This window comes from Schistocerca americana, chromosome 1 (assembly GCF_021461395.2).
Source record: "Schistocerca americana isolate TAMUIC-IGC-003095 chromosome 1, iqSchAmer2.1, whole genome shotgun sequence".
NCBI lineage: Eukaryota > Metazoa > Arthropoda > Insecta > Orthoptera > Acrididae > Schistocerca > Schistocerca americana.
Window position 1 is genome coordinate 106,930,498 of NC_060119.1, and position 11,991 is coordinate 106,942,488.

General features: G+C 39.3%; 1 protein-coding gene across 1 annotated transcript in view; it reads left to right on the forward strand.

Annotated features, from left to right (window-relative positions):
* LOC124620513 (heparan-alpha-glucosaminide N-acetyltransferase-like) overlaps nucleotides 1–10,365 on the forward strand; it is a 105,388-nt gene extending 95,023 nt beyond the window's left edge. Inside the window, exon 11 of the mRNA XM_047147074.1 lies at nucleotides 8,146–10,365. Coding sequence (XP_047003030.1) covers nucleotides 8,146–8,324 — 179 coding nt within the window. The 3' untranslated portion in view covers nucleotides 8,325–10,365. The remainder of the gene's footprint in view (nucleotides 1–8,145) is intronic.
* The last annotated feature ends 1,626 nt before the right edge of the window (nucleotides 10,366–11,991 follow it).

An 11,991-nucleotide genomic window follows, 5' to 3' on the forward strand; every position in this document is an offset into this window, starting at 1 on the left:
GAGATGTTGCGTACCTGCTGCCCGCCCTTGGGTGGGTTTACCAGTTGGACTCTGCCACACTTCTCTTCGCTGTGATTTCCACCTTCCCTCCTCTTTGCCCTATTCCTCACATTCTCTCCCACCTGGATATTCATATTCATATTCATATTCATATTAGCTTCCAAGTGCTCTCTCTCTCTCTCTCTCTCTCTCTCTCTCTCTCATTTCTGCAAAAGTATACACATTCACACACACAACTACATAGACACCCAAGTGCACACTCCCAATTATGGGACTGATTACTTACTAGTGAAAGCAGTTGCTTGTGTTGATGGAGGTGGGGAGGAGATATGGAAGAATGCACAGGGCGAAGAGGAGGTAGCGAGATACTGTGTAGCCGGTTTTGCGACAGATCACTCAGAGGTTGCATGACAAGAAGAAAGGGGTACAGAGGTTAGAGAACATAAGAGATAGAGGAAGGGGGGAGAGGGTTGGGCAGGAGAGAAGGAAGATGGAGAAGAACAGGAAGAGGAGAGAGTACGGGAGACTGGTGGAAAAGAGGGAGGGAGGGGAGGGGAGGGGAGGAAGAGGGTGTAGTGGCGTGGCAAGACAGCCAAGCCACTCGGAGGTAGCCGAAAGGCACGCGTTAAGCTCACGCAGATTGGCGTGAGGTCTGGAACAAGGTAAAGTAATTATCCTATAAAGAAAAGAACGTAGTTCTTGGAATACTTAACTTTAATCCACAATTGGTGTACATCGCTCTTGACTGTACATGCTTCACAATATAACTGGTAATGGCGCCTTGCTAGGTCGTAGCAAATGGCGTAGCTGAAGGCTATGCTAACTATCGTCTTGGCAAATGAGAGCGTATTTGTCAGTGAACCATTGCTATTAACGTCGGCTGTACAACTGGGATGAGTGCTAGTAAGTCTCTCTAGACCTGCCGTGTGGTGGCGCTCGGTCTGCAATCACTGACAGTGGCGACACGCGGGTCCGACGTATACTAACGGACCGCGGCCGATTTAAAGGCTACCAACTAGCAAGTGTGCTGTCTGGCGGTGACACCACAGAGGGAACTCACTTGAGGGATGGAGGAAGGGATGGAGGAAGGGGGAGGGGGGGGGGGCAAGTGGCAGGAGAAGGCACTGCATGATCTGGATGGGGAAGGAGTTGTGTGGTCAGAAGAGACAAGGGAAAGGTAGGATGAGGAAGTGGGAAACAGGTTAGTGGAGGTTTAGGACAGGGAAAATGTGAGAATGCAGGATATGCTGCAGAGACAATGACCACCTGCACAGCTCAGAAACACTTGTACTGGAACGAAGTAACCAACTGGCCCATGTGGTGAAACAGCTGTATTCTAAGCCTGAAAGACAGGCCTGGACGAAAACGACTTTTGTACTTGAATAATTTGGCAGGATATTGTACACAGATAACAGTACATTCTTTGTACTATGGTATCAGTAGCCATAACTAACAGCTTTTACACATGCTTCTTGCATGGTTGGTTTCCATTCAGTGTATACTACAATATGTAACACAGGAACAGAAAGCTGAGTATCGTATTCCTTTCTCGAAGTCCAAAGTCCTTGGCAGGATTAATTTGGTCACTTTAAAACCAATACTTTAACATTTAAAAAAACCACACACACATGTTCTTCGCTGCAGGTATACAAACTGTGACAATCACATCTGAAGAAACTAGAACATTAACTACATTCTGGTTTTCTGAATTTTGTAAACATACTGCCTGCTGCATATAATGACGGCATGTTCTCGCTAGGGGCAGAAATGTAACTGTTTATGGCAGCATTTATGAAAATAAAGTAGTGAGCGCTGGGATGCACAGCGACCAGGTTGTTGATGGCTCACACATTCTGTACAATAAAGTCGTGTCCAAACAGTCACAATATTGGTAAAGGACATCATATTGAAATGTCAGATGAATGTGCTCCATCTGGAATAAGCGGAAGCCTTTCATTACTTTCCAATCTTCCACCCTGCCCTGTGCATGGAAGCCCCTCCAAGATGTCCCATTTCTTTGTGTGTGTGTGTATGTGTGTGTGTGTGGTGTGTGCGGGTGCGTGAGAGAGAGAGAGAGAGAGAGAGAGAGAGAGAGAGAGAGAGATTGTCTGTCTTTGTACTAGATGTTGGAGTGACAGTCAAGTACAGGATGGGCATACTCTGAAGTCATGCATATAGTGGGCCACCTGCTACGTGGAGTCTTAGGATCCAACATGGTGTTTTATTCCAATCTTGATGTAAAACATCAGTATCAGGCATGTTGTTGTTGTTGTTGTGATCTTCAGCCAGAAGACTGTTTTGATGCAGCTCTCCATGCTACTCTATCCTGTGAAAGTCACTTTATCTCCGAGTAACTACTGCAATCTACATCCTTCATAATCTGTTTACTGTATCAATCTCTTGGTCTCCCTCTACGGTTTTTACCCCTCACACTTCCCCCCAGCAACAAATTGGTGATCCCTTGATGTCTCAGAATGTGTCTCTACCAATCGATCCCTTCTTCTAGTCAGTGTGTGCCAATAAATTTCATTTCTCCCCAATTCTATTCAGTACCTCCTCATTAGTTACATGATCTACACATTTAATCTTCAGCATTCTTCTGTAGCACCACATTTCAAAAGCTTCTATTTTCTTCTTGTCTAAATTGCTTATATTCCATGTTTCACTTCCATATATGGCAACACTCCAAACACCTTCAGAAAAGACTTCCCGACACTTAAATCTATACTTGATGTTTACAAATTTCTCTTCTTCAGAAACGCTTTTCTTGCCATTTCCAGTCTGCATTTTATATCCACTCTACTTTGGCCATCATCGTATGTTTGCTGCCCAAATAGCAAAACTCATCTACTACTTTAAGCATCTCATTCCCTAATCTATTCCCTCAGCATCACCTGATTTAATTTGATTACACTCCAGGCATATCCAATTCCAAAAACAAATTCTTTGCACAAATCCTAAAGAACCAGCAGATGTTGGCTGGTTGGTTGATTTTGGGGGAAGGAGGACGGTTGGGAGAACCAAACAGGGAGGTCATCGGATCTAAGGTGACAGAAACTAAGGCAGGGACAACACAAATAGCACACCCCAGTCAAGGGGTAAGGAAAATAGGCAAACAAAGAGACAAATGGAAAGTTGAGGCAGCAAAAAGAGTAAAGGACAAGAGTTTGGGGAGGGGGGGCCCAAAGGCACTATGCAGAATGGAGCAGCAGCACTGCCACCAACCTATTTCAATCCTCACTCATACCATGATCACATCACAACTGAGACAACATCACGAGAAGAAGACACAAGAAAAGGGGAAACAAAATGGTATAAAATACCAGACAAAATGTAGGGGAAAAGGGGGGAAAACCTGGCCAGCATGGAAGCAAGACTGAAGGCCTCTCAAAGCCAACACTGAGGGACCCAACTTCTGGAAGAAAATCCAGGTACTTAAATCTGGGAGGACAAACTACTTTAAAAAAAAAGGCCATCCTCTAACACCACAGACAAGAAAGGTGGGAGGACATGTTTAGTGTAAATGGTCAAACGGTAGAGGCAGTCCAGCTAAATATGAACCACCAAGACAGGGGCCATGCAAACACAAAAGGGGTAGGGGAGGGGGGCTCATTAAAGAGTAAAAAACCATGGGTCAAAATGGGATGGCCAATATGAAGACAGCAGAGGATAGTAGATTCCTGCTGGGAGAGGCAGAAGGAAGAATGCCACATGGTGGGAGTGCCCTTGGTTGCATATAGTTTATTAGACAGAGGGGTAGCCCCTCCAAGATTCAGCCCGCAAGTGAGCAAAAAGGAATTTGACATGAAGCTGCAAATCTGTCCCCAAAGGGGTCATGGAAAATGGGGGAGGGTGGGGGAGGAGGCTGCCCCCCTCCCCCCAATAAGTCACTTGATAAGCTCATTCTGTGTTTCACCCATCAGTCCACTGTAGGTGAGTGGTTCCCTTTTCCTTATTTTACATATTGTTCCTTCCAGGAATTTCCCTTATTGTTATCTATTGATTGTTGTATTGTGTCAGTAGTGTGGGACTAGCACATAAAGACTGAATGAATTTAGCAGCATACAGAACTGTCCCTCGAATATCATTGGCTGCAGTAAGTCGAATCTCAGTGATCATGTGACTTCCTGTTGTTAGATACTTGTTGGGAGGACCAGCTGCCATAGACAGCACGTGAAGCTGGGTAGATGGTTACTACTTTGGCTGATATATCATCATCGCTGGGTGGTACAATCGTATATCCAGAATGAGATTTCCACTCTGCAGTGGAGTGTGCGCTGATATGAAACTTTCACAATAGTATATCGCTTTTGAATATCTTTCTATAGTGCAGCGGTGTACCAGACTCCAACCCTCAAATCATTTGGAGTTTGCCATTTGTTCCTGGCAGTAATCAGCTACTGAGATGACTATAAACATAATAGTTTCATCGAATTTTTTAAGACTTCTATGTAGATTTGGCTGAATGTGGCTGCAATAACACATTGCATATTGTAGTTTTCTGGATAGGAGAGAGGGAATAAGGGTTCTACAGGTCATTCTCCAGTTTCCGAGCAATTAGCAAATGCAGACAGACTAACTTTCAGTGACGGCATATTGACTTCTTCAACTGGCCCCAAATACTGTCAAAGGGAACTTATGAGAGGCACGCATTTTTGGACTCAATAGGATACTTGCAGCAGGAGACTCAAGGAACTCAGAGGTCTGAATAACACTATTTATTTGCATTCAAATTACCTGCTACACTGAAAGCTAATTCTACACATCTGAAAAAGTAAAGGATGTAACTGGTTGCACAACATAAGTAAATTTTTGAATGTGTGGGGTGAGAGTTGTCAGAAGTAGCAATAGAGAGCAACACTCCAAGTGATAAACAGACTTGTGGCAGTGTACCCAAGGCTGGTGACAAGTGACACAGAATTGGCAATCCCAATGATCTGAACGAGAACTCTGGGTTTTTAAAGGATTGTGGCAGCGCTCTATTTCTGCTTATCTATAGTTGGCTCATCAATCCACCAGCACTTTACAGACATTGGCCAATGTAATGTGTGACTCTGCATCTCCCTGGTGCTTCTGTCCAACCACTTTCAGATTCTTCATTGTCTCCTACTCTGTGGAAAGGGATGCTCCTGGCTTTCACATTAAGAAACACAAAGTTTGGTAGCAACAGCTTTCAGCTGAAAGCTAAATGCCATTGCCCTTGCAGTTATAGCTAGTAACGACGGTGCTGTAAATCACATTGTCCCATTCTGAGGCTACTCATGAGTGGAGACCACTGTCCGAGCAGGTTTACGTATTTCCCATCTGCTCTAACTTGGGTAGACCCACTGATGCTGCTGTTCTCAGGAGAGAGCATCGAGCTTGCTGCATGTGCTAAGATATACCTGTTTGTGACCATCTTCTACTTTAATGCCTTACAACAGCATCTAGGCTGTAAATGGAGTTAGCAGTTAATTTTCTGAAATGAACTGGAACATCTACTCAGGGACAGCTGCGCAGAGTGACTGCAATTTGCAGGGCCACAGTGTTACTGTTTATTTCTGGTAACCTAAATGGTAATGCTTTGCCCTCTCTCTGCATTGTGTCTCTTGATTTGCTATCTTGGAGTGTCCTCCCAGGCTTCCAATAGCCTGAAGTTAACAACATACATGTCAACATGTCATCAATATATGACATCTCTTCCCTCCCCTCACCCCTTCCCTCCCCACGAAAAAATTTGTGACGACGTACTAAGTTGAGCTTTTTTATCAAATTGTCATTTATGATTTTAAATTATATTAATTTACTTCTATACCCGATCCTGACTAGGGCCTTCAGAGCCTCAGTTATGGAGATGGGCCACTTAAAAAAAAATGGCTGCTTAGGGTGGGTGGGGGGGCTTTAAGTAACAGTCTTGAGATTGCTGATTGTGGCCTACAAGGAACCAGTGAGAAGTGAAGGCAGAAACAACATTATTTAAAGATATGAAAATATCATTTTTGTCTTTAGGCATCCAGTTCTGTCTTTTATTTTATTTTTTACTATGTACCAATTCTATGCTTAATATATTAATTTCACATCCCACCATTCCTCGTACGTCCCTTAACACTTCTTTGTATTTTACTCAGTTGTTTTTGTGTCAGCATCCAAGCTTTTCTGCTATAAAGCAATTTGGGTGAAGTCCATATACAGATTGAAAATTAAATATCAATAAAACAGAAGCCAATGTTTCAATGAATTTTCAATGGTCCTCTTTGGGACGTTGAAACTAAACCTTAGGATTTTGTCACCCCAAAGAAGATTTTTTAAAATTTGGTCTGAACATCATATTTTGCTCTATATTTGTTACAGAGTGATGCGTTCTAATGATGAAAAAGGTTTCAAGTAAATTGACACTGGCCTTGGATATCTGTGCCATAATACAGGGTGTATCAAAAAGAAACATCTGATTTAGCATGTCTATATTTCTGAAACTAATAAACATCTACAATGAATTTTGTTTTTTGATGAATGGGAAACTCCCTTGAGATACACGGCATATGCCAATGCAGTATTCAAGTTGTCCCCACACTGCAGCGAGCTTGTCTTGAGTTACAGCTTCCATAGTTGCTGTTATGCAATGTCTCAGTTCATTCATTTTTGTTGGTAACAAAGGCATATAAACAAATTCTTTTATAAACTCCCCCCCCCCCCCCCCCCCAAACACACACACACACACACACAAGAAATTATCACATACAGTCAGGTCCGGTGACCTTGGAGGCCAGTAATGAAGATATGTGCTTCCTGTAAGAGTGTTCTCGGGTAAGAAAAATGGACCATATGCTTTTACCCGTGAAACTGCACAAAACACATTAAATTTTAGAGAACCTCTCTCATGTTGTAAAAATTCATGTGGTTATTATGTACACCATACTCTCGCATCGTGACGGTTCACCTTCCTATTTAAATGGAATGTTGCCTCATCACTAAACACAAAGTGTGGAAGAAAACTGTCATCCTGCATCTTTCCAAGAATGAAATTATAGAACTCCAAACATTGTTCCTTGTCACCTTCATGAAGAGCTTGCAGTAGTTGAATTGTGTATGGTTTCATGCATAAACGTTGACAAAACATGACAGATAGACAGCAGGGGCATGTTGAGCCATAGAGCTGCGTGGCAAATGGATTTCTGCAGATTCCTTGTGAAACTGTGGCGGATGCGCTCGACATCTACGTCAGACACTCAAGAATAGCCCGGTGATTTGCCTTTACGCAAACAACTTGTTTCTCGGAATTGTTCATGCCGTCACCTTATGCTATGTGCTGTAGGAACACCATAACTAGTACGAAAGTCTTGCTGAACAGTTATTACTGACCTGCACTGCACAAAATGTGGAACACAAAACGTTTTCTGTTGTCCTGACACCATTTTTGCTAGAACTGAAGTAGGCGCACACTTCTACCTACTGGGAACCATGTAAAACTCAAGAGTTTTCTGTTTCCATCAGTACATTGTTCACGCCCATATCTCAAATAACATAATAGTTATGATTTTTTAAAATTGAGTGATTCTTTTTTACACACCCTGTATTATTTAAAAACGTAAGTAATTAGTTTAAAGTATTTGCGTAATCACTTCTTGTATGAGGGAGACTGAAATAATTTATAACATAAAGATTGAGCATGTTGTGATAGTTGTACATGTTGAATTGCTATTTTTGTGGACCCTTTCAGCTTTATTTTACTGTGAAGTAAAAATAAATTATGTGGTAATGTAACTTCTCATAAAATTCGATACAAGTCCTTGCACTGGAGAAGAACAAATGGTGAATACTGATGTCATACTTAAGTTAAGCAGGAGTTTTCTCTCAGATTTACCACAGTATGATCACTCCAACCCAAAAAGTACTGCTGCAGTGTGTGCATATTAAACAGTTTCAGTAAGAAGAAACATTGAGTTGGAGGTGTTGAATAACTTATTTCATATACATGTGATAACTTTTACTTTCACTGTTTTAATTTTTTGCCTTCATAGCATGCCTCATCATGGAAAGGAGCGGTTTTGATGTTCTTACCACTTGTTGCTTTATTTGTTTTAGGACTTTTTCTTTTTTGCTTGTACCTGTATTACCCATTTGTTTGTATAGTAATTGTAAAATTGACTGGTTGTTTATTTTATTCAGGCATGAATTCATTGGTGCTGTATGTTGGCCATGAGTTGACAAGGCATATGTTTCCATGGAGTTGGAAACCTCTCTACAATAATCATTCTGAGCTATTGGCAATGAACATCTGGGGTACTGCTCTGTGGTTAATAATAGCATATTTTATGTATCGCAAAGACTGTTTTGTGACTGTTTGAGAAGTGTTACTAAGAGACTGATTTTATCTGCTATACATGACACACACACGTGATATGAGATGAATACTCAAGGATATATCTTGTACACTATTTATTGTCACTGAGTACTACTAGGTACACAGGAATTGATTATACAGCTGTCTTCATATAGCAGAAGTTGATTTTGATTTATTTTTATTCTTTGTTGAATGAATGGTAATTTATAAATTCTGTTTTGTCAACATAGCATTTGGCAGCTTTTTGTTAATTATTGTTTTCCAAATAATGTGTAAAAAAATTATCTTAGTTTATATTAATTTTCAGACTGCTGTCACTTGATACTAGTTGTTTTAAGTTACTGTAACACACAGATTTTATATTTTACAATTTTAAAGAATCAGTGAGGATTTCATATATATTCCCTGCAAACTATTGTGTTACATTTTACATTGAATTATTTCATTATTCAGTTGCTTGGAATTCATGTACTTTGTCCTCATCCAACTCTCCAACTTTTGAAAATACTCTGGTGAGCTTACAATTTATTTTACAAACATGTCTGTGATTATCTTAAAATTTCCTTGTCTTGTCCTTATCCTTTTTAACTTCATAATAATTTTGTGTTGTGTAAAAGGTAGTCGTCATTGTCATCCCTGAAAAAGTCCTCTCATATGCAAGAACATTGTGTCCAGCATTTATGCAGTGAAATGAATTTTCCCTGAAAAGCTGTATTTATGATGTTGTGATCCTCTAATATGTATTTTACTCAGTTGTGTCAGTCAATTCAGTCCTTCATATAGGAGCAGAGGAGCAGACAGTCCTGTTACTCTTCATATTGCTGAACAATTGGGAATTTAACCACTCTGTGTTTTACAGCCACAGTTCATATTCCCATCAGTAATCCTCATATAGTATTCAGTCCACATCTGTAATATTTATCACTGAGGTCAGTGGCAATGCTTAGGTCACATAAGAGACAAACGGTTACTGTCTAAAATAGAAAAAGATAAGTATGTAAATGACAAAAAAAGGACCATGTGGACCTGACCTGGATTGGTAAAAGAGATCCAGGTGATCACTGCTGCCTCTTCTACGTCATTGTCTTTCCTTAACAGTCACTTCTTTTGTCTTATTTTGCATTCCAGAAGCAGCACTGCTGGTCCTTAGGATTAAGGATTTATTGTCCTTTCCTTTGTATTTGACAACTATGAACTATCTGTTTCAGTTTATGTTGCACATTTCGTAAAGCATTATTGTCCCTCACGTTTCATGAAGGATTTCCCTAGCAAGTATAATCTGTAGAGCAGGAAGCAAAATGTGAATCCCAATGTCCCATTGCCATTTATTATCAACTACATTAAATCTGAAATTTGACTTTAATCTCCCTGTTCTAGGGCTTGTTTTTAGTATACATTATTTATTTAACAAACTTTGAGTATTTTTGCAAAATAGATTGCATTTTATTTGTTATTAATAAGACTGCTCCAGCATTGTTGTTAATTTCAGAAACAGCTAATCATGTGTCATTAGGATTTATTTGTTATCATTAAAAGTACCATAAGAAAAAGAATAAAATTTGTGCCTTAAGAGTGTACAATATGCAACCACTGATTACTTCAACTGATCGGTGAGCTTGCCTCCCAATTTTGTAAGTGTGACATTAGCTGAACATTTGCGCTTTGCGTGTAATAAAAATCCAACGTGACGTAAGTGAACTTGAATATGATTCAAATTTAATTCAAGCAAATACTGGCTTAAAATGATCTGAGCACATGAATTTAAAATTTTATTGTATTTATTGAATAGTTTTCTTTTAAAACATTGGTGTAAAATCAGTTTATCAATAGTAATGTGATTCATGTGTAAAAATATGGCCTTAAGACCTACTGTTAATAGTCTTTTATCTGTTTTAATTGGTATCAGCACTGAAAAAAAGTTAAAGAACGAAACCATACAGAGAAATAAGTATTTTTTAACTACTTTTATGCTAGATACACCTATTTTTAGATCTCCTTACATTGTAATATTATGTGCATAAATAAAAATAACAGAAATGTTTAAATGTACGTTTCTTTTACAAGTGCTCCTAAATTTTAATTTTTTATTCAAACGCAGCTTAATACAGAGTTTTAAATGAAATGGAAATTCACACTGGAGAAAATGCCCAGTAACAAACAGTTCGTGCTGAATATTTGTGACTCTGAAATATTTTTATAAACAATGTGTTTATTCATCCCTTTTTAATGATGAGGTATAAAGATTCCCAAAAAAAGTGTCAGTGAAACAGGCATAAAGAATTATTTGCTTGAGAATAAAAATAGAAGCAAAATATAAAGGAAAAAACTAAGAAGAAAAATAAAATGTACGTAAACGGAAATGATTCAAACATGGAATTTTACAGTCAAGAAAATAAAAATCAGTGGTACTACAGGAAATGAATAGTATTAGCAGTTTGTTGGCATTAAAATAACTGTTGAGTTAGTGTTCTTCTCAAAGCAAATATAAAAAAGTAAAATTATTTATGAACAACACATATAAGCATTGTAGAGCTGCAAGCAAATGGTGCCAAAATGTATTACATTGAATGTCTTAATATATTCAGCCACCTGTAGTTGCAAATAAAATTATTAGTGCTGGACTTGTTCCTTGAGGTTATGGGACCAGTTGTAAAATAACGAAATAGTGTTGAGTTGGTATGTCCCAAATATCAACAAATTTGTACCCAAGAGTAGCCCTACGCTGTGTGACTGAGCATCATTCAGTATGCTGTTTCATCATCTGTAACTTAATTCCCAATCTGCATTCAATATGTTCATGTAAAAATCTCAGATTTATGAAAAGACAGTTTTTGGGCTCCTACAAGCAGACTTAAAAATTAGGTATAGGTAGGTAGGTAGGAAATAAATTCACATCTCCATAACTGCCTGAAAATTATTTATTAAAATGATAGTGTTCAGAGTGCTGCAGTGTGAGCTGTATACATCACATGATGTTGAAACATCGTAGGTATCTTCATTAATTGCTGCACTCGTGGATTATGCAGAAAAAAATAATAGTTCTAAATATTCTGTTTAACATAAAATCAAGGGGACCTTGCTGTATTTTGACTTGAAGATCACCTTAAATGGAGGTAAGATAGAGTTTGATATTTTTAGAAAAGAGTCTACCAGTGATTTAGTTCCAAATGAAACATCAAGTGGAGTGGCCACGCGGTTTGAGGTACCATGTCACGGATCGTGTGCCCCCTCCCACCGGAGGTTCGAGTCCTCCCTGGGGAATCGGTGTGTGTGTTGTTCTTGGCATACATTAGTGTAAGTTACTTTAAGTAGTGTGTAAGTCTAGGGACTGATGACTTTAGCGGTTCAGTCACTTAGGAATTAACACACATTTGAACATTTAACATCAAACCACCCATTTAAACATTAAATTGCTGCCTTCAGGTCTTTCCTGAATAGATAAATAATTTTCCCCTGACACCAGAGGTATATGAAAGGGAGTTCAGTATAATCAAGTATATTGCCACACGTAATGTATATCTGTAGTCTGTGGTTGAGAAACTGAATAAAAAAATACTAGTGGGGAAGGGGAGCACTGAAGGGAATCGCTATCAATCCAGTGGAGAAAAGGAACAAGTGTTATAAGATTCTGCATCATGGAGGTCGGGAAAGAAACTGTTGTCAGCTAACAT